Genomic DNA, 21917 nt, shown 5'->3' with positions numbered 1-21917 from the left:
ACGTCTGGGCCTTCCTTGGACACCTCCAGGGATGGGGATGCCACCACCTCCCTGGGCAGCCCCTTCCAAGGCTTTACAACCCGTTCTGTGAAAATATTCTTCTTGATGTCTGACTGGAACCTCCTCTGGCACAGCTTGAGGCCATTTCCTCTTGTCCTGTCCCTGTTCCCTGGGAGCAGAACCCGATTCCCCCAGCTTTCCCCTCCTGTCAGGGAGTTGTGCAGAGCCACAAGTTTTCTCCCTGAGCCTCCTTTTTTCCAGGCTGAGCCCCTTTCCCAGCTCTCTCAGCTGCTTCTGGTGCTCCAGACCCTCACTGTCCTTGTAGAAGGAAGGGGCCCAGAACACCTGCACGTGCCTGTGTGTGATGTTGAAGGCTGTCCTTGTTGTTTCAGGATCTCTGAGCTGCAGAGCCAGCTGGATGAGGCTGTCAGTGAGCTGCAGCAGCTGCGGGAGTCGCGGCAGCACCAGCTGCAGCTCGTGGAGTCCATCATCCGCCAGCGGGACATGTTCCGCATCCTGCTCACCCAGACCACGGGGGCCATCATTCCTCTGCAAGGTACCCAGGCTGCAGGGGCTGTATGATCTGCTGTGGCAAGCAGAAGTGTTGCTTTAAAACCCCCTTTACCTTTCTGTAGCTTCAGGTATGTTACCAGAGGAGATCTGTCTTACATCTACTCCAAAGCGCCCGAATTTGCCTCAGTCCATGGCAACTCCTGCTCCAGTGTCCATGAGTGAGTCTGTGGAGACTGTGGAAGCCAAGGCTGCTCTTAAGCAGGTACATTTTTCAGTAGACACTGCACAGAGCTGTCCCTATTTCTTTTTGCTTGCTTTTGGTACCTACTCACTTTTATGTCTGTTCTTTCCTGCAGTTGCAGGAAGTTTTTGAGAACTATAAAAAAGAAAAGGCAGAGAATGACAAGCTTCTGAATGAACAGAATGAAAAGCTTCAGGAGCAGGTCACAGACTTGAGGTCACAAAATGCCAAGATATCCACACAGCTGGAATTTGCCTCCAAACGGTAACTCAGCTACATAATATCATTGCCTTACATGTTCTCTGACTGCTTGATATTTGTTCACTTAAACATTGATACTGTCTATCCTGTGTAAGAACATAAAGGAAATAGTGCAGGTGGGATCGAAAGCAGAAGCTGTAGTTGAGTGAAGCACATATGTGCAAACTGAAGCATAAAACCATGGAACACACAGCAGTGTGCATGCCCCTGGTGAGTTGGACAGTGCACTGTGGCAGACTTGCTTTGCTGTGTTCCCTGGAAGGTACGAGATGCTGCAGGATAACGTGGAAGGCTATCGTCGGGAAATCACCTCCCTGCACGAGAGAACCCAGAAGCTCACAGCGACCACTCAGAAGCAGGAGCAGATCATTAACACCATGACTCAGGACCTGAGGGGAGCTAATGAAAAACTGGCAGTGGCAGAGGTCAGTAGCAGTGTGTGGCACTGCAGGGCATTTCAAGGCAGCACGAGAGTTTTCCTTATGTCTCAAGTGAGGAGTGGAGATGTAAGAACATTCCAGGATGTTTCAGTTTGCAGAGAAAGCAGAACGTCCAGTAGTTCTGCTCTTACTATTCCTGGCTTAATTCACACGGATTTTGAAATAATACTAAATTCAATGGATGGATTTGGGATTGACAACAGAGTTTTTATTATTTGCTGTCTTAAAGGTGAGAGCAGAAAACTTGAAAAAAGAGAAGGATATCCTGAAGATGTCAGATGTGCGCCTGACTCAGCAGCGTGACTCTCTCCTGGTTGAACAAAGAGGACAGAACTTGCTGCTCACCAATTTGAGAACAATTCAGGTGTGTGGTGCTATTCTTATGCCCAGGTTGGGTCTGTCTGTCAGGCTTTTCAATAAACACCCATGAAAATCAAATAAAAGACTCAAAGGATTGGGTCTTGATGGGGATTTTTTTTGGTTACAAATCAACACAATATAAAATACTTCAGCAACTTGTTTCAGCAAGTTTGGGATTCCTATCCTAAGTTATGATACTCTGTTACTTACCCAGGCAAAGTCCTGAGAATTCTGAGTTGATGAGAAGGATTTTCACAATCAAATGGAAACAAAACACATGAAACAAAGTGAAAGGAAAAAATTTGTAATGGCAATACTTAGAATGTATTTAAGGATGCACATTTTATCATGTGACAGAATTCTGTTTCTCTAATAGATCTTTTGGAGGTTTTTTAGTCAATGGCATTAGATTGCATGGATAATAGATTTTCTTCTGATAGTATTTATTGTATTAACATTATTAATAAAACCTTTCAAAGCTAAATTAAACATTGTAAACACTACTTTTCATCATTTTCTTTATCTACCTATTATTTAATTAGTCTTGGGGTGGGAGAAGTGTTGTGACAGCTTTGTATGACGTGCTGCAGTAATTCAGAAGAAAATTACTGAGGTGTGTTGTAAACAACATGCATTGTGCTCTTTTTTCAGGGAATACTTGAAAGATCTGAGACAGAAACAAAGCAGAGACTCAATAATCAGATAGAAAAGCTTGAACGTGAGATATCTCAGCTGAAGAAGAAACTGGAAAGTGAGGTGGAGCAAAGACATTCCCTTACCAAGAATCAGGAGGTGAGTGTAAATGTGCTGCACTTGTTTGGAGGAAAATAAAGCCCCGGGTGCTTCTGCCAGAGTGTAGAGTGTTTTTTTCCATACCTGACATGTAGAACCACACTTGGCCTCTGTGCCATTTGGGAATAATTGCAAACTGAAGAGCCCTGTGCTTGCAGGTTCATATCCTGGACCTGAAGAGGCAGCTGGAGACAGAGACCAACCGTCACATCCAGACAAAGGAGCTCCTGAAGAACGCCCAGAAGGAAAGTGCCATGCTGAAACAGCAGCTGAACAACACTGAGGCCCAGCTCACATCCCAGTCCTCACAAAGGCCTCCGGGGAAAGGTAAAATCTTCTGCAGTTAATTTCTCTTTATGCTAAGCATTGCCATCTGCAGAATGGTCAAAATCACAGTCCATAATAATTAGAATTGGGCCAACAGTACACGAAATAATCAGTCACTTTGTTACTGCCATCACATATTCAGGCAGATGATAACCAGCATGGTTTGTTAATGTAAAATTCACATCCAAGCCATCTTTTGCATTATTTTCCCCCTTTGTCAAACTTCTTAAAAGATTCCTTTTATTATTTGAAGGAGCTTAAATGTATTAGGCTTCATAGTTTTAAATAGTCAACAATGTTTATTATAAGCCTTTATTTTGGTGAGGGCTTACAGTTTTATTTAGGGAAGCTTTGTGAAAGTAATTGTTTATCACATTATTATCCAAAAATTGCTTCAGTTTTCAAGAGAACAGTGGTTTTAAGACTAAAATAAACTTCAGTTAATGAATGTGTTCTAACATTTCAGGTCAGCCTAGTACAAGTGAAGATGTGGATGATCTTGTCAGTCGTCTGAGACAAGCTGAGGAGCAAGTCAATGACCTGAGAGAGAGGCTCAAGACTAGTTCCAGTAATGTGGAGCAGTACAGGGCCATGGTTCTTAGCCTGGAGGAGTCCCTCAATAAGGAAAAACAAGTAAGTGGTTAATTACGTATTTGTATTTACTTTAATTGTTTTTTAGAGCAAGGATTCATTGCTGATCATGATTTTTCACATTTTCAGTGTTATTGTTCTTAATTAGACACTGAGAATACCTATGCTGGCTTTAAATTGTTAATAAAATTCCAGTTTTGTATCAGAATAATGTATTTAAATGGATAAAAAATGGATCTCATAATGGGTTTTAATGAAGGTGACAGAGGAAGTTCGTACAACAGTTGAAGCTCGTCTGAAGGAGTCTTCAGAATATCAGGCACAGCTGGAAAAGAAGTTGATGGAGTCAGAAAAAGAAAAACAAGAACTGCAGGAGGAGAAGCGTAAAGCTGTGGAGAACATGGAACAGCAGGTATGCACTGACCCTCCCTGAGAGTCCCCAGGAATGGGCTTTCACAAAGCTTCCTCAGCTTCTCTTGGGTTTCACACTACAGCAGTGCCCTAAACCAGGTCTTTTAGAGTGTAAACAGAGTGCCTGAATTTGTGAGAGGTTTCCACACGTGAGCAGTACATTGACAGTGTCACTTCATGCAGTGATTGTGTGTTTAAAGCTGTCTCTGCCTGAACTTTGAGCAGGAAAACATAACTAACAGCCTTTGTGAGAGATTTCAGAGGGAAACAAAATGACTGTAACTAGAATTACTGCAGGCCCAACTCTGAAAGTAAAGGATTATATTTTCACTGGGAAAGACCTCTGTATATTAATAAGTCAAAATATAGAAAGCATTTATCTCTTTTAATACTAATTTTAATCTATAAGTAATAAAATAATCACCAGTATGAATGACTGTGTTCAGTACTCTGCAAATACTTTGCCACTTAGTCCTAGGGTTGTTCTTACTTTGTTGTTTTTTTTTTTGTTCCTCTGTCACTGCAGCTTTCAGAACTAAAGAAGAGTCTGTCAGCTGTGCAGTCAGAAGTTCAAGAAGCTCTTCAGAGAGCCAGCACAGCTCTGAATAATGAACAACAGGCCAGGAGGGACTGCCAGGAACAAGTATGTTTGTGGTGTTTGCCTATTTTAGCCAGGGTCAGCAGAATTCCTGTTAGCTTGCAGTTGAACTCAAAACTAAGCTTGTTACTCAGGGACTGCTGGAGGCAGGAAAAGTGCTAGGAGAGCACAGTGTCTGTTTTGGGAGCAGCTGCTTGTTGAATGCAATAGATATCTGTTTCTAAGGTCTGTTTCATTATGTAAAAAGATTGGCTGGGGAATGTAATTAACTGGTTTTAATGAATTGCTGCCTTCATGCCCTGAGGAGGAGGCTGAAAATGCTCCCAACATGACAGTGGGGAAAGTATTTTTCTAACCTAAAAGATAATTGTCGTCTTTTGTGACTGTAGGGCAGTGTGATATTTAGCAGCAGCTCATAAGATTGTCTTGTTACCAACTGTTTTTTAAAGGGAATTTACTTTTCTGCAGATGAGAATTCCAGCAGCACTAATTGGTTTCAAGGATATCAAAAAACTTTTGGCTTTTTAATCCAACCCCAGATGTACTAGGTGGTCATTTCCATGTTTCTTGTGCTTGAGAATAGCAGCGATTTGGGGCAGTGGTTTTCTTCTTGCTTTGTGGTCACTTGATTTTGTCTCTTTGTACACATCAAACACACAAAATAAGGGTAGCAGAGTTCATTTATTCTGGTTTTGTGCAGGCGATGATGGCTTCCGAAGCTCAGAACAAATACGAGCGGGAGTTGATGCTTCATGCTGCTGATGTGGAGGCACTACAGGCCATCAAAGAGCAAGTCGCCAAGAACGCAGCGGTGAGGCAGCAGCTGGAGGAGGCTGCTCAAAAAGCAGAGTCTGAGCTCTTGGAATCCAAAGCCTCCTGGGAAGAGAGAGAGAGAATGATTAAGGTGTGATGGGCTTTGTTGTTTCAGTGGGTTTTTTTCAGTTAACAGAAATTCAGCCACAGAAATCACACTCAGTGAATGTTTTTGTTGTAGGATGAAGCTTCAAAACTTGCATCCCGCTGTGAGGATCTGGAAAAACAAAATCGATTATTACATGAGCAGCTGGAGAGCATGAGCAATAAGATGGTGACTTCCATGAAAGAAGCCATCCCAACTGCAGCAAATGTTTCTCTCAGTGAGGAAGGCAAATCCCAGGAACAAATCTTGGAAATTCTTAGGTAACCTTAGCTCTGGGTTCTGTCTCCTGGGGGTTATAAATTCTATTTGAACTTAAATAATTCTGTATTACTTTATACTTGAAGGATAATGTTAAGAATTCAAGTGCTTTTTTGCTGATAGGAGGTGGTTGTACTACTTGAGAGCATTTTCCTGGTGTGATGTGGTGTTGAACTTATCCCTGCAGGTTTATCCGTCGGGAGAAGGAGATTGCAGAGACGAGGTTCGAGGTGGCGCAGGTGGAGAGCCTGCGGTACCGCCAGAGAGTGGAGCACCTGGAGAGGGAGCTCCAGGAGCTGCAGGACAGCCTCAACGCTGAGAGGGAGAAGGTGCAGGTATGGCTGGGGGTTAATGCTTACGATTTCAATGAGTACAGGGCTGTTCTGGGGCTGCCTGTGCCCAAAAATGAATTTTTGAAAGAATTTGAGGGGTTTTTTTAACTGAGATTGCTTATAACCAAATGGAGTATCTTGTTCTGAGTCTTGTGTGAGAGTGTGACAATTCCAAAATCTCGTAATTAGGGAAAATAAAGATAATTTACTTTTTTTTCCCCATCTCCTGCTTCCCCATGTCTTGAATGTACATGTAAAATAATGCATGCCATGATAGCTTTCCAAGGTGGTGTTATACCAGATCCAGGTGAAGTATGTGTGCATGTGCAAGCAAAACAAATTATTAACTTGACTCTTTCCACAGGTAACAGCAAAAACCATTGCACAGCATGAGGAGTTAATGAAGAAAACTGAGACCATGAACATACTCATAGAAACCAACAAGATGTTAAGGGAAGAGAAGGAGAGGCTGGAGCAAGAGCTACAGCAGATACAAGCAAAGGTTAGTACTGAGCTTCACATAAACCTTTCAGATATTCAGTGTATGAGTTAAATGTTGGGATATACCATCGCTAATTACAGTAAATATGGGATTGACATTATAATTATTCCTTGAAGTCATAAACTTAATGAGGAAACTTTCCGTTTCCAATTTTAAAAGAGTTTGGTCCATCTACAGTATTGGAAAGTTTGAAGTTCAGTACCATTTAGATGAACCTGAAAGTCAGTGTTTATCCTTAGCTTGAGGTATACCAGGAACAAGGATATTATCAGCAATTACATTAAAAATGGCACAAGAATGCATATAAAACAGACCACAGCTTTATTAAGAGTTTAAAAGAGAGATACTGCTTATTTTAATAGTAACCAATGCATTGGATTTTAACATTAATAATCTCTCCTGTACCAAAGTACAGAGTGAGCATCTAAGATTGGGAAGTTGCACCAATATTTTTTTTCTCTGTGGGATCATCCTCTGCTGTTGTCTTGGTCCTTTTCTCTTCCTCCAGCTGGCCACTGGAAGACAGAGAGTTAGGAAAGCAGCTGTCGTGACTTTTTCTTGAGGGATTCCTTCAGTCTTCTGAGATGCAGGGTGTAACCCCTTACTGTGCTTTCTCAGGTACGCAAGCTTGAGGCAGACATCCTGCCCCTGCAAGAGTCAAATGCTGAGCTCAGTGAGAAGAGTGGGATGCTGCAGGCTGAGAAAAAGCTCTTGGAAGAGGATGTTAAACGCTGGAAAGCCCGGACTCAGGTGGGGAAATGCCTCTTTTCAAAGAACATAATATGGAAAAAAGGCCCACCAGTCAAACACCTGAAAAAAGTGCTACATTTTCTTACAAAGAATAAAAAACTAAGAAATATGTCTGAATTATGAAGCATTGTTCATGCAGCTTCAAAGGTGGCTATTCCATATCCAAATGCAAAAGCAGTGGCTCTAGTTCAAAGAGATTTTCTGGCTATTACTGTGTAATTATTTTACAAAAATGCTCCTATTTTCTTCCCCTTTCAGCACTTACTGAGCCAGCAGAAGGACACCGATCTCGAAGAGTATCGAAAGCTGCTCTCTGAGAAGGAGGCAAATGCCAAGCGTGTCCAACAGATGAGTGAAGAAACAGGCAGGCTTAAAGCAGAAGTTGCCAGGTGTGGTATTGGTCAATTTGTGAAAGTTTTCATGCAAAGCAAAATATTCTAATTATAGCTGTATCTGGAAGTGTAATTTTTTAAGTGTCTCTGTGTAACTGTGAAACTTTTGGCATTCTTTCTGTGGCTTGATAACAAGCAAGTAAGGTGAAGTGAGAGTTGTTTTACAAGCTGTCTATTAGCTGAAATTATTACAAGGTAAATTATTGTAGAATAATTTCTACTATGTATTGCAAAATCCTAGAAAACATAATCCACTGCAGATAATGCCTGTGGTGTTAGATAAATAAGGGATATTGAAATGTATATATGTTTTCAAGCATCTCATTTGCATCTCCCTCTGATCTCTTGTCATTTAGAACTAATGCATCCTTGACTACCAGCCAGAATCTTGTTCAGAGCCTGAAGGATGAAGTAACTAAAATAAGAACAGAAAAGGACACTTTGCAGAAAGAACTGGATGCTAAAGTGGCTGACATACAGGAAAAAGTGAAAACTATAACACAGGTCAAGAAAATCGGTCGCAGGTACAAGACCCAGTATGAGGAGCTGAAAGCACAGCATGATAAGGTAGGTAGAACTGAAATGGAGCATTCCTTAGCATTCCTGGGGTTTGCCCAGAACTTTTAAACCAATCACTTGGCATACAAAAGCATCTTGTGAAAGTAATGACATTGTGATCAAATAGTCCCATTCAGCCTTGTACCCCTTGATACCTTTCAGATGGTTGCTGAATCCTCAACCCTGCCTTTAGCAGAACCACAAGAAGACCAAGTTTCTGCCCAGGAAGTACAAGAGCTAAAAGACACTCTCAGTCAAGCTGAAGTGAAGACAAAGAATTTGGAGACTCAGGTTGAAAGCTTACAAAAGGTAAGAACAGTGAGTAATTTCTGAGTACTGTTCTCCACTGCAGTCCTAAGTGTGTAACAATGAAGAATGGGAGGTTGTTTTAATGTGTGTCACAGAAATATGGGAAGTGGACCAATTGTGCCTCTACTTTCTTGGGAAAGAGGGATCTTAAGCTTGGTGTCAATCCTGTGTCTAGTGTGTCTCACATTATTTCCTGGAATAAGTGGGAAAGAGAATGCTGTTCTTCAGCTCTTGCATTCAGAGAGGACTGAACTCCTGTTGTTAAGAAGCCTTTTAACCTTAATCCAGTGGCCAGCTAATACCAGCTCCTTGGAACTTGGGCCCTGTATTTGCCAAACTAGTTGGTTGTGGCCAACAATTGCATTCTTTCTCCCTCCCTAGACAATAACAGAAAAGGAAACTGAAGTTAGAAATCTCCAGGAGCAGATAATGCAGCTACAGGCAGAACTGGCCCGTTTCCATCAAGATCTACAAGAGAAGACTACACAGGAAGAACAGCTCAGGCAACAGATTACAGAGAAGGAGGAGAAAACGAGGAAGACCTTGCTTGCAGCCAAGCAGAAAATTGCCCAGTTAGCTGGTATTGTATTTCTTTTTTTTCCTGTCTTTAGAGATTTTTGATTATTTCTATGGAAAAACCTTTAGACAGGATGCTTGAAAAACATGGCCTTCTTCATATTTTACTGAAAAGTGTTTTCTAGAGTAAGTGCTACAGGGATTGTTCTAAAGTTTAAAATTTAATTCCTCCAGGGGATAGTATAAGTACATAAGTAGCTGCACACTGGACATAGAAAAGATTTTGCTTACTTTTGGCCAGCCAACATGATTTCATTTTTGATCCTTCTGTTGATTAGAGCAGATTGGCCCTACTAACAACTCGGGTAGTTCTCCCCTTCCCTAAATGTAGAGTTGCAAAACACATTGTCTCCTCTTTTTTTTAAATGTCACTGAGAGGAATGATGGTGTAAGATCTTGCTGGAAACATCTTGCTCTTTTGGAACTACTTCTTTAAGTTTTTATTTATCTATATTTATTACATATTTTCCTATCTCAGTTTATTTTTATTTAATTGCAATTGGAAAGAAAAATGGCTATATTGGCTCACAGATCTCCTTTTATAGCTTAACATTTTTAGGATTTCATAATATGTCAGTGACCTGGTAAAACACCCAGGTGTTCAGATTCAGCAAGGCTGGACCCTTTACTTTTCCACCAGGTACAAAAGAGCAGCTCACAAAGGAAAATGAGGAGTGGAAGCAGAAGAGCAGCTCCCTGGAGGAGCAGAAGACGGAGCTGGAGGTGCGGATGAGCGCCCTGAAGTCCCAGTATGAGGGGCGGATCTGCCGCCTGGAGAGGGAGCTCCGGGAGCAGCAGGAGCGGCACCACGAGCAGCGGGATGAGCCCCCAGAGTCCACAAACAAGGTACAGCATATACACAATCCTGCCAGGCAGCCCCGGGACAGCAGCCAGGCCACCACTGCCCAGCCTGGACTCAGGTGCCGCCATGCCCTGCTCTTGGAAATACACAGGTTGGCCTCTGTAAGGGTTCAGAACTTAATTTAAATTTCCTGCCCTAATCAGAATTCCCAGCGCCAACAAGCAGGCAGCTCTGCCATTCACTGTGAATCATCCAAGGAGCTGTTCATTCTGTTCATTCACTGGGAATCAGCCAAGGAGTCCTCCATTTTTGTATTTTACTCATGCACTCAGTACAATGGGTTAATGTCTCAAATCTTCAGAAAATACCTGAGCAGTTACCAAATTGTTTTCCAGCCTTGGTATGGCTGGTATGATTTGGTTCAGGCAATTTGCCATAATTACAGAGTCTGCCCAGGTAAATACCCAACAAGCATTTCTTTCACAGACTTGTTAGCAAAGTGCTGAAGTGTTTTCCATGTTGCTTTCTCTGTTTCATGTGTATCTGACATGATATTTCTGGTTTTTACCTAATAGGTCCCAGAACAGCAGAGGCAAATCTCACTCAAGTCTACTCCAGCTTCAGGTGAAAGAGGAATGTGAGTTCAAGGGGTTTGCAGAGTTTCTGTGGTTGATACTTCTTGGGTTTATCATTATGTAGTTGCTCTTCTTTTTAGCAAACCACTGGCTTTTCATAATTTTTCTTAAACAAAGAAAAATGTGGAAAAAGATGTGAAGATACTGATTGACATAATGTTTTCTCCTCCTGTTTTCTCAGCTATGTCTAATCAATAGAGCTTTTAAGCTGTAAACTGTCATATTAACCATCAGGAACATGGTGTCTGGGAAACATGTAAGGTTTTTAAAGAATGTTTTCAGACTTCAAGGTTTTTGAAGTTGTGTAATTTTGATTGTTAATTGTAACTTTTTTTGGTTTTGGGAAGGATCTTTGTTGTGCAAGAATGAGAAATGGACTGAACACGTCACTCTAGAAGATAAAATAGTCATTTGCCTAAGCTCTGAAATGGGAAATATTGCTGTACTACTGAGCTGGAATAACAAACTCCCTCTCAGCTATTGTGAAATGCATCCTTTAGACAGCAAGACTTTCAAAAATGTGTCTTAAAATTTGGCTGCCCCTTGTCTCAGACAAGAGATGATGTCACTCTGTATTGAGTGAATCACTTTTGATGTAAGATGTGTTATTCATTGTAATAAAATCCCAGCACAGCCAGCAGTACAAACATTTTGATCTGTTACTAGAGTCCCACTTGATTACCTTGGAAGAAATCTGTCATTTCTCCAAGCTGGATAAAATGCTATTGATGGCTTAGTGTGTCTCTCTTCTTTTAACTATAAAAAGTTTTGAAGACAATGCCTTATGCTGTTGTCAGGCTTTTAAATTAAAAAGCTTTTAAAAAATAGTGTTTCTGGCTATGAGAATATACTTGTTTGTTATTTTTAAAGTCTGCTTTCTGTACCATGGTGAAACCAATCTCCTGTTTTTCAGTGCCAGCACTTCAGATCCCCCAACAGCAAACATTAAACCAACTCCTGTTGTGTCAACTCCCAGTAAAGTGACTGCTGCTGCAATGGCTGGGAATAAGTCTACTCCAAGAGCCAGCATCCGTCCCATGGTGACTCCTGCTACAGTCACCAATCCCACCACTACCCCCACGGCCACAGTTATGCCAACAACACAGGTGGAGACTCAGGAAGGTGAGCTTTTTAGTGTAGTATAAGGATCCTCAGTACTCAGAAGTGCTGCCTTTGCCTTGAAATGTTGGTGGCAGTCAGTTTGGAAGGACCACAGATAGTGTCACTGTCCCTGCATCTCTTGGGGTGTTGCACTTCCATGACCATTCTACTTGCAGCAAAGTTCATGGTTCCTCAGCTGGAGATGTGGCATAACATGAATTCATCTGCAGACCGTGCTTGTTCAGGGCATCCTGAGAGGCAGAATGTGAGCTGTGCTGGATGAATGAAGACCCTGACTGTGCTGCTGTTTGCCTTCCAGCCATGCAGTCGGAAGGACCCGTGGAGCACGTCCCAGTGTTCGGGAGTGCCAGCGGCTCCGTGCGCTCCACCAGCCCCAACGTGCAGACATCCCTGCCCCAGCCCATCCTGACTGTGCAGCAGCAGACACAGGCCACTGCCTTCGTGCAGCCCACCCAGCAAAGCCACGCTCAGATTGAGCCTGCAGCTCAGGAACCAGCCCCTGCCATCGTGGAGGTGGTGCAGAGCTCCCAGATAGAGCGGCCCTCCACCTCCACAGCCGTGTTTGGCACAGGTTGGTGTCATTTTGTAGGCCTGCCTTGCTCAATAGTTCCTTGTAAGTAGCTCCAGTTGGACCTTTGGCCAACCAGGCCTCACATCAGTTTGGGCCTTTTTTCCCTCCCTTAGTTTATTATATGTTTTAAGAACTTCTGATGTTAGGCTTCCTTCTTGAGCTGTCAGAAATGGTGCCTCTGAAATGCTGTTGGCACTGCATTCCTTAAAGTAGAAAGAAAATAAAACTTTGTGTTTGTCTTTTTCAGAGCAGCTTTGCTCTGAAGGTTTAATACATTAAACCTTGCTGGCTCTGTTTCCATGGCACTGTGAGCAAGGTTCATTTTAGGAGCCATGAGTAAGCTACTGAAGCTTGAATTTAAAATATAGGAAGTACTCTAAAGCTACTCACTATAATATACTCTTGTACATTTTGTCCTAGACAGTGTAAATAGAGTATTTCTTCCCAAAAAATTTCTGCAGACTGTTGGGGTTCTCTTTTTTCCAGCTGATACTCTTAAAGATTTTGGGTGTACTTGTCCAAAGCAAAGATGTTGGAAGAAATATTTGGGTTGTACCCTGAGGCTTATACTTAGGATAAGTTGTGAATAAAGGCCTGAGAGCTTAAGACTTGTAACTAAAGGGGTTGATGTTTTCCTGGCCTACAAAACAGCTCAGTGCAATTCTGATTGTTTGTTGTCATTCAGTGCAGAAATGGAAGAGATCTTCAGGGGAAAACAGCAAAGCTTTTGATTTCTGGTTTGTACGTGTGTTGTTCTGAAAATAACTGAGAGGTCTTTGCAGTTTCAGCTACCCCCAGTTCCTCACTGTCTAAACGCTCCCGAGAGGAAGAGGAGGACAACACCGTGGAGAACTCAGACCAGATCTCTGAGGAAACAGTGGATGCACCTACTTCAAAGAAACTGAGAATCATGCAGAGAGTTGGGCCTGAGGTTTGCACAAACATAAAGTGCTACTACTTAATCTTTGTAGGATTTGAATGGGAAGAAAAAATGTGCTACTTCAGAGCAAATCAGTGAATTCTTAATTGACTTTATAATCTGTTGGGGAGGAAACAATTATATTTGGGTATCTAAAAAGGCAGAGGTTAAACCAATTGGAATGAATGATGTAAATCTTAACCTGTAGAGAGGTTAAGATTAGAGAGGGCCATATCCTAGGATTAAGGAGGAAGAAGTTCAAACTTCTTTCAGTGTGCTTCAGAAGGTCTTTATCTAAGTAATTCTGGACGAAAATACAGGGTATTTAGGAGATGGGAAGCATAGATGAGTTTGCTGGAAAAGCCTACAGAAGATGCATGTGAATGTTGGAGTGAGGTATTTGGGATGTGCTGTGAAATAGGGATAAAACTGATGAGACAGAACCTCACAATGTTAAGGAAGCCAAAGATATTTTATTAACTCTGTGCCAGAGGGATGTTCATAAGAGAAAAAGGGCAGGATTGTGTAAGAACATTACCATTTAAGGATCTGGAAGACTGGAGGTAGATTGGGAAACTTTGATGACTTGGTTTTGGTTCTGAAAAGATTGAGGTATGCTGAAGTCCAGTGGGCTGGGGAAGTTGTATTTCTCCGGGGCAGGGAAGTGAGATTTTTGATAAAAGCGTTGCTAAGGAAGCAGGAGAAAATGTTGCCCATAATCTCTGTGGGAAAAGATAATTTTTATTAAATAAATGAAGAACAAAAATCTCAAGCATGTTTAGTGCTAATGATATGTTTTAAATGAGAAAAATGTTTGTTCTTCCAGGAGGAAGTGACAGCAGAAGAGAGCACAGATGGAGAGGTGGAGGCACAAACATACAATCAAGACTCACAAGACTCCATTGGAGAAGTAAGCATATTTGAAGAGCAAAAATCTTCAGCAGAAATAGCCATCTGCCCCAAAAACTCTCAGTATATTTAGAAGTGAAATCTCAAATGGAACCCTGCAGGTTCCCCATGGAAACCACTTTAAATGTTTTAAAGTTTAGATTGAACTGTTCAGTCACTGACAGTCACCTGTCACATTGTCCTCTCCTCTGGTCAGTTTTTAAGGAACAGCAGTAGCTGTCCTCTAAGCATCAGAGTCTGGTTCTCTTGCTGCTGGTGATGGTGCAGTGAATTTTGTTTGTTCTGGTGATTGCCTTTGCTCTTTGGCAGGGTGTGACACAGGGGGAGTATGCAGCCATGGAGGACAGCGAGGAGACTTCCCAGTCTATCCCAATAGATCTGGGATCCCTTCAGTCAGACCAACAAAACACTTCTTCATCTCAGGATGGCCAGTCCAAGAGAGATGATGTGATTGTAATTGACAGTGATGATGAAGATGATGATGATGAAGAAAATGAAGGAGAGCAGGAAGTATGTATATCATGGAATTCCTTTATGATTTTGTCTTTCATCAGATGGAAAACTTGTCAGACATGATTAATTTAATCAAAATATTTTTGACTGAGTAATTGGTCTGTATTTATGTTGCCTGAACTTGTAGTGTTTTAAAGCTTCCTGCTAATTCACTTTGAATTTTTCTTTTACCTTCCTTTATCTGAACCCTCAGGCTTTTCCATCTTCTTTCCTGCCCTTGTCCTGTTGAAGACGGAGAGAGGGAGTGTCTTGGGGGTGGTTGTTGATCTGTGCACCACATCCAGCCTATTCCACTCCCCTTTCTGCATTTCCCTAAGGCTCTTTTATTGTTTCATCACAGGATTATGATGATGAAGAAGAGGAGGATGAGGATGATGATGAAGACACAGGGATGGGAGATGAAGGTGATGACAGCAATGAAGGAACTGGTAGTGCTGATGGCAATGATGGATATGAAGCAGATGATGCTGAGGTGAGATTTTTACCGTTCTTTTGTAGCCTGGTAAATTTCTTGCAACAAATCAGTGCTGTAATGCACAGATGTGAATGCTGGGAAGAGAAAATCCTGGTATGAATTCATCCCCAAAAGTTGAAGGATGATACTGGCTCATGGTAATTTCTTACAACTGGTGTTTTCACAAGAAAAATCAGCTAGGAATGTTTAAGAGGGCTGAATGAAAATACAAAGTACAGGAGCCAGCAGCAAATACTGTAGTTGCAAAGTTGGTGAGGCTTTTGAAGAGCTGGATATTTCTCTGTCTGTTGTTATGAAATGATGGTTGCTACATTGTTCAGGTTTGTGTATGCACAAATACTCAAAACTTCTGAAATCTCATACAATTGAATATATTAACCTAATGCTGTAGATAAAAAAATCTTTTAAGATTGTCATATATTTGACTTTTTTACTTTCTGAATACTTTTCTACTGCTTTTATATTCTCTTTACAACCTGTAATTTGTTTAGTCTTACTCTGTTCATGTGGGATTTTAGGGTGCTGATGGTACAGATCCTGGAACAGAGACTGAAGAGAGCATGGGAGGAGCTGAAAGCAACCAGAGGGCAGCAGATTCCCAAAACAGTGGTACAGTTATTCCATGTTTCTTGACAGTCTGTGTAGGTAGGGGGAGGGAAATGTAGAAGCTCTTTTCCAAAAAATATCAGTGAAATACTAAAGGCCGTTTCAACATGCAGTGTGGATTCTTTTGAAATTATCTTTTTTGGATTTGTTCTAAATTCCTTTGAAAATCCTGCAAGCTCTGGTTGCTGTAGAAACTTAATGGCTCAGTGAATTAATCTGTCTCTAAATCAGCACCTGAATAATTAATACTTTGTTTCGGTGCTGGAGTTGTAGCTGGCACAAGTCCTGTTCAAGTGATTTGACATAACAATACTGGGCTGTCCCCAGGCTTGCAAGGAAAAAATGAGTTAATTAGTGGCAGAACTGGAAGATTTGCCTTCATGTTTTCAGCTTGGTTCCTAGGGTTTTCCCCCTGTGTGTTGTGTTGTAGGAGAAGGGAGCACGAGTGCTGCAGAGTCCACGTTTGCCCACGAGAGCCTGAGGGAGCAGCAGCCGTCATCGGCGTCCGAGCGCCAGGGCCCGCGGCCCCCGCAGTCCCCGCGGAGGCCACCGCACCCTCTGCCCCCACGGCTCACCATCCACGCCCCTCCCCAGGAGCTGGGGCCCCCAGTGCAGGTACAAACCAGCTCCAGTGCCTCAGAAGACTTGGAAAAAAAACCTGCTGTATGATTTCTCATCAGCGAAATCCATTGGGAAAAAATGTTGCCAGCTGTTGAGTATGATAGAAATGGTAACTGAGCAAAGGGGTTTAGTCATCCTGCAGATGATGGCTGGATAGGGAATGTACAGATCCATCCTCAGTGCCTTACTGCTTTTTATCTTGGAATTTTATTGTATTATACCAGTACTATGTCAGTCATTGGCTGATGATATTTCCACTCAAAAAGCTTTTCTTAGCTCAGATTTGAAGGGTTTTTATGAGTTGCCTCAGTTTAGATGGGGCAAAGGAATACTGCCATTTATTTTCCAAGTTAAACCTTTCACAGTCAGTGCCTGACCCATGATTACGCTTGTTGAAGACCTGTAGATTTTGTAAATTAAAACATCACAACAGGAATTCTTCAAAAATATCCTGACTGAAATGATCCTTTAGCATTAACTTGTGCTGAGGCTTGGGGTCACAATATTTTTGTGTGTAAGTTTTCTGTATTCAGTAGAGACTTGAGTAAAAGATTACTGTCACTTGCCCAGAAAATACACATTGTCCCGCAGAGAGTTCTAGGGCACTGAACAGGTTCCCCAGGGACTGGGCACAGCCCCAAGGCTGTCAGAGCTCCAAGAGTGTTTGAACAATGCTCTCAGGCTCTTCTTGGGCCTGTCCTTCATGCAGGTGCTGGACTTGATGATCCTTGTTGGGTCCCTTCCAGCTCAGGATATACTGTAATTCCATGATGATTGCCATACTTACTAATTTAGCTGCTATCCTTGGCTCTGACTGAGCACTTGTAGGTTGTTAGAATTCCACGAGCACATTCACACAACTTCCCTCTTTTCTTTCCCATAAAGAGAATCCAGATGACTCGAAGACAGTCGGTGGGGCGAGGGCTTCAGCTGACCCCTGGGATAGGTGGAATGGTGAGTGCATCAGAGTCTACTACTAATGCCCTGCTTTGAGGGAACATTCCTGACTCTTGGGGTTACTTTGGTTTTTAAAGAAGCCTGGCTGCTGATTTCGGGGGGAAAGTGGTCTCTGTGGTCTTGCAGAAAATATCCTTGTCCTGTTAATTCCTGTATTATTGGAAGGCAAAGATTAGAAAACTCACAGGAAACAAAAGGCTTCAAAAGAGGCTCAGTTGGTTTTGTCTAAGGTGATTTTATTTACTTATTTTTAGAGTTAGTCAGTGGCTGTGTTGCTGCAAAAAGGATGCTAAGTTCAGCCTCATCCTAAAGGAACAAGACTAACTTATGCTGTCTCCATCAGCTAATTTTGAATCCTTTATTCAGCTGTATTTGGCAGAACAAATGCAGGTTCAGTGAGAGAAAAGAGACTGACTAAGTAAAGTAACTTCTGTGAGACCAAAAGCATCAGCTTTAGATGTCTAAAATTAAACAAGAATTTTGTTAGACCTAAATCTGTCTTTGTTTTGCTGGACTATGGGGGAAAATCAACCTTTAACTCAGCAGGTAAAGACTGGAAATACATTGTAAGCTCTCATATCAGTCTCTTTTTTACCAGCAGCAGCACTTCTTTGATGATGAGGACAGAACAGTTCCAAGCACACCAACTCTTGTAGTTCCACATCGTACAGATGGATTTGCAGAAGCCATTCAGTAAGTAGATGTGAAAAGAAAAAGGGTAAAAAAGGGCTTTTCTCTATTTTTTATTCTATTTCTTTCTGTTTTTCAATGAAATTAAAATAAATTTAAATTAAATGAACTTGTGATTGAAGTAACATGGTATATAGTAGGATAGATAACTGCATGTGCAGATAAGTAATTGTTGTTTGAATTGTGTGTCATATAACTGATCAGCAGATTAGGAATTGAATATTCTCCCATGTATTGTAACCTGGTGATTTAAGAAGAGGTTGAACAAACAAAAAAATTCTATCAAATTTCCTTCCTTGTTCTTCCTCCCTCCCCTTTAATATTGCCAGTGAAAGTAGGAAAAGTTGCCTCCATTTCTGTTTTTGGGATGTTCTGGGCATGTCCAGCAATCCACTTAAAATTGTGAGAGTTCATAGAATAGATAAGTAAAGAATATTCCCTTCAGGACTGTTGTACTGATTTTGAATGCATTCCTAATGATTTGAGAGCTAATTGCTGTTTATTTAGCAGTAGCTCAGCTGATTTTTATGGTCAGTATTAGCTCATTTTGTCTCATGCTTGATTTGTTCTCTTGGTCAGAAAGTTCTCCCCCCTGCCCCGATCTTTGGGGAAGTTGCAGAATTCCTTAAGTCTGTGTTTTCCAGTTCCCCCCAGGTAGCTGGAGTTCCTCGGTTCAGATTTGGGCCCCCTGAAGATATGCCACAAACCAGCTCCAGTCACTCTGATCTTGGGCAGCTGGCATCACAAGGAGGTAAAGCAGTTCTGGGCTCTCTTTTCTATGGGTCTTTGAGTGAAAAAGAGAGAATGCAGTCAACAAAGCACAATTCTTCACACAATGCTTCAGGAAATTCTTGAAGTGTGGAAGCCTGCAAGTCTTAAATTATTGTCAGCAGGGAGAGAATAACAGAAATTGAGAAGGTGTTGTCTTCAAGCTGCTACATTTATAGTCATGTTAGGATTTTGAAATGGAATGAAATGTTGAAGGAATGGTTTTTAACTTCAATTTTACTATTGGTTGTAGCTTCCCTGTAGTGAAACAATGGGGAAAACATCAAATGCAAAGAAATCTTTGGGCTATATCCTTATCAGCTCAGGCTGGTTTTTTTGTTGTTGGTCTGAATCTGTCCCTTTCCCCGGCATCCCTGTTGGCATGGAGCACAGGCTGTTCTCTGAAGAAAGCTCACAGCAAAATAATGGCATAAGGCAAGGATGAAAGTTTAAAAAAAAAGCAGTAATATATTCATCAAGGTGTTACCTTCCAATAAATTGTGATCAGCTCTGGTAGTAAGTCAAAACAAAATAACAAAAAATCTGCTTAAATGCAAGTGACTGGATTTTATCAAGTGGCCAGAGGGAAGACATTGGGTAGTCCTTTTTTTAGGCACTCATTTGGATGCATTGTCACTGGAACTTTGTGTTGCAGGTTTAGGGATGTATGAAACCCCACTGTTCCTTGCCCACGAGGAGGAATCGGGGGGTCGTAGTGTCCCCACAACGCCGTTACAAGTGGCAGCACCGGGTAAGTGGCAGAGGTTTGCAGAGCAGGGAATGATTCCCCGTGGTCAGTGCAGTGCTGCTGCTCCTCAGGAGTGCTGGGCAGCCTGTCCCCAAGCTGCCTGCGCTGTCACAGGCTCTGTGGGCAGGGCCTGAGGCTGTCTGTGCTCCCCAGTGACAGTGTTCACGGAGAGTGCCTCTGCTGACGCCTCGGAGCACGCGTCCCAGTCCGTGCCCATGGTCACCACCTCCACCGGCAGCCTGTCCACCACCACCGAGCCCGGCGCCGGCGACGACGCCGACGAGGTCTTCGCAGAGGCAGAGTCTGAAGGGTAAAGCACCACTGCTGCTTGGGCTCACTAGCACTGCTGACACATTCACTGACACCCAGGGGCAGCTCAGACAGCGTTTTGTAGTGCTGTGGAGCAGGACAATCTGACTCTTCATCTAAAACCAATGGTTTTCTGCTGATCTTCTCCTTGGGGTTTAACGAAGTTAATATAAAAGTCACCAAAAATTTTTTTTGTTTTTTAAGAATGCAGAGCACTCTGCAGTAGTCAGATACTGACGCTAAAGACACAGGTTGAAGGATCAGTTTGTAGGATAAAGACTAAGGCATTCCTGTGTAATACAGAAAATCACTCCTCATGCAAAGCACACATACATGATTAAGTCACCTAGTTAAGACACTGCATGTACAAATGATGAAGCACAGGGCTGGAATAAGCAGTTCTTAGTGAATTTTGAAGACAAATTTTGTCTTTTGCTTTACAAGTCTTTTGTCTTTTTCTTTTAATATTTATAATAATTGCTATATTTAGTATTATGGTGAAGCAAAGATCTAAAAGGGGCCAGTAATTTCATGCTATATTTTACTTTTGATTATCACTGAATATTTGTGTTCCAAGACAGGGGTTTTTTCTGGACCTTTTTGAAACTATGCAAATACACTTACATGGTTCTCCTCTCCCTGCTTCCCTTCTAGCATTACTTCAGAAGCAGGTTTAGAAATCGATAGCCAGCAAGAAGAAGAATCTGTTCAAGCATCTGATGAGTCAGATCTTCCTTCAACTAGTCAGGATCCTCCTTCGAGTTCATCTGCAGGTACAGGATAATCACAATAACAGTTCATACCTTTTCATTAAGAATGGGAATTCCTTTGTCCAACATAGTGGCTGGTAGCCAGGCTATACAAAATAAGATAAAACTCTCAGAATCACAGACTCATAAAATGGTTTGGGATTGAAGGGGTCTTAAAGCCCATCCAGTGCCACCCCTGCCATGGGCAGGGACACCTCCCACTAGCCCGTGTTCCCACCTGGCCTTGGGTACTTCCAGGGGCAGCCACAGCTTCTCTGGGCACCCTGTGCCAAGGCCTTACCACTGTCACAGAGAACAGTTCTTTCCCAATAGCCCATCTGACCCTGCCCTCTGGCAGTGGGAAGCCATTCCCTCTTGTCCTGTCCTTACAGGCCATTGTCCCAAGTCCCTCTCCAGCTCTCCTGGAGCCCCTTTAGTCACTGGAAGGGGCTCTAAGGTCTCCCCAGATTCTGTAAGAGCATCATATTTTGATGCTTGTAGATTCTTTGGTACTTTGGTAAACCATTTTTCCTTGGACTGCAGTAACTGGAGTAGGCCAAAAAAGATAACACTTCAAGGAGTAAACGTTACTGATACTTCGGTGTTTTACCCACTAGCATATTTGATGTCAGCTTTAAAATATTTTTAATTAAATTGTGAAACAACAATTAGTTAATTGATAACTGAATAGAGATTAACCCCTTGTACAGAGAGCAAGAGAAGTGCAACTTATTTGTTTTGAAGCTTTTCTTTATATTAGAGGAGAGGTCAATAAAATAAGGACGCACCTTCATCATTCTAAAGTGCATAAAGAAAGCATATGCATTCTAAAGAAAGCATAACCCATACCAAAACACGTAGAGATGAGAACCTGGCAGGCACAGCCACCCTTTCTTTCTGCACTGCCTCTCCCCACAGACACGAGCAGCACTCAGCCCAAGTCCCTGCGCCGTGTCCGGCTGCAGCCCCCGACGCTGAGGACGGGCGTGCGTGGCCGGCAGTTCAACAGGCAGAGGGGTAAGTGCTCCTGGCTGCTCCAGCCACGCTGGCCTTGCTGGCAGGCAGGGAGTGAGTGACACAGCAGCCCTGCCCTCGAGGTCGGTGCGTGACCCTGAGCTCCAGTTTGGGTTTAGCGTGTTAGGCTGAGCAGGTTTTGGACAGGCAGACTTCCTTCTGCAGTGGCACCTGGCTTTTAGCAGTAGAAAGAATGCAAAGGGCATTAGATCCTCAAAGTTTTAAAGGAGGGTTTCAGAAGTCTGTTAGGACAGCAGTTTAGAAAATTCTTGTTTTGGCATTAGAGGAATTTCCATTTGGTACATTAAGGATTCCAGTTATATCAATGTGTACTCATTGAAAAAAAGCTTTATTGGAAGTATTACAGGTTTTCCAGTGT

The 21917-nt window shown here is 42.3% G+C and overlaps 1 protein-coding gene across 4 annotated transcripts in view; it reads left to right on the top strand.

Moving 5' to 3' along the window:
- The window catches only part of TPR (translocated promoter region, nuclear basket protein), a 33611-nt gene that overhangs the window by 10998 nt on the left and 696 nt on the right, over positions 1 to 21917 (top strand). Inside the window, exons 15-50 of one of the 4 annotated variants that reach the window (XM_038144321.1) lie at positions 393 to 556; positions 636 to 775; positions 870 to 1018; positions 1278 to 1440; positions 1685 to 1819; positions 2467 to 2607; positions 2766 to 2934; positions 3401 to 3567; positions 3785 to 3937; positions 4463 to 4579; positions 5235 to 5438; positions 5529 to 5713; positions 5899 to 6046; positions 6408 to 6545; positions 7164 to 7295; positions 7554 to 7684; positions 8044 to 8254; positions 8408 to 8554; positions 8936 to 9134; positions 9771 to 9976; positions 10508 to 10569; positions 11481 to 11689; positions 11988 to 12260; positions 13043 to 13191; positions 14006 to 14089; positions 14398 to 14598; positions 14942 to 15073; positions 15595 to 15682; positions 16113 to 16297; positions 17189 to 17257; positions 17844 to 17953; positions 18595 to 18701; positions 19374 to 19469; positions 19620 to 19776; positions 20430 to 20548; positions 21443 to 21541. In XM_038144321.1, coding sequence (XP_038000249.1) covers positions 393 to 556; positions 636 to 775; positions 870 to 1018; positions 1278 to 1440; positions 1685 to 1819; positions 2467 to 2607; positions 2766 to 2934; positions 3401 to 3567; positions 3785 to 3937; positions 4463 to 4579; positions 5235 to 5438; positions 5529 to 5713; positions 5899 to 6046; positions 6408 to 6545; positions 7164 to 7295; positions 7554 to 7684; positions 8044 to 8254; positions 8408 to 8554; positions 8936 to 9134; positions 9771 to 9976; positions 10508 to 10569; positions 11481 to 11689; positions 11988 to 12260; positions 13043 to 13191; positions 14006 to 14089; positions 14398 to 14598; positions 14942 to 15073; positions 15595 to 15682; positions 16113 to 16297; positions 17189 to 17257; positions 17844 to 17953; positions 18595 to 18701; positions 19374 to 19469; positions 19620 to 19776; positions 20430 to 20548; positions 21443 to 21541 — 5339 coding nt within the window. Of the gene's footprint in view, positions 1 to 392; positions 557 to 635; positions 776 to 869; positions 1019 to 1277; positions 1441 to 1684; positions 1820 to 2466; positions 2608 to 2765; positions 2935 to 3400; positions 3568 to 3784; positions 3938 to 4462; positions 4580 to 5234; positions 5439 to 5528; positions 5714 to 5898; positions 6047 to 6407; positions 6546 to 7163; positions 7296 to 7553; positions 7685 to 8043; positions 8255 to 8407; positions 8555 to 8935; positions 9135 to 9770; positions 9977 to 10507; positions 10570 to 11480; positions 11690 to 11987; positions 12261 to 13042; positions 13192 to 14005; positions 14090 to 14397; positions 14599 to 14941; positions 15074 to 15594; positions 15686 to 16112; positions 16298 to 17188; positions 17258 to 17843; positions 17954 to 18594; positions 18702 to 19373; positions 19470 to 19619; positions 19777 to 20429; positions 20549 to 21442; positions 21542 to 21917 lie in introns of all 4 variants that reach the window. The other 3 variants (XM_038144323.1, XM_038144322.1, XM_038144320.1) reach the window with 3 other exon arrangements.

Source organism: Motacilla alba, chromosome 8, assembly GCF_015832195.1.
Source record: "Motacilla alba alba isolate MOTALB_02 chromosome 8, Motacilla_alba_V1.0_pri, whole genome shotgun sequence".
Classification (NCBI taxonomy): domain Eukaryota; kingdom Metazoa; phylum Chordata; class Aves; order Passeriformes; family Motacillidae; genus Motacilla; species Motacilla alba.
The sequence above is the reverse complement of the archived record's forward strand: the minus strand, read 5'-3'. Positions and strand labels throughout refer to the sequence as shown.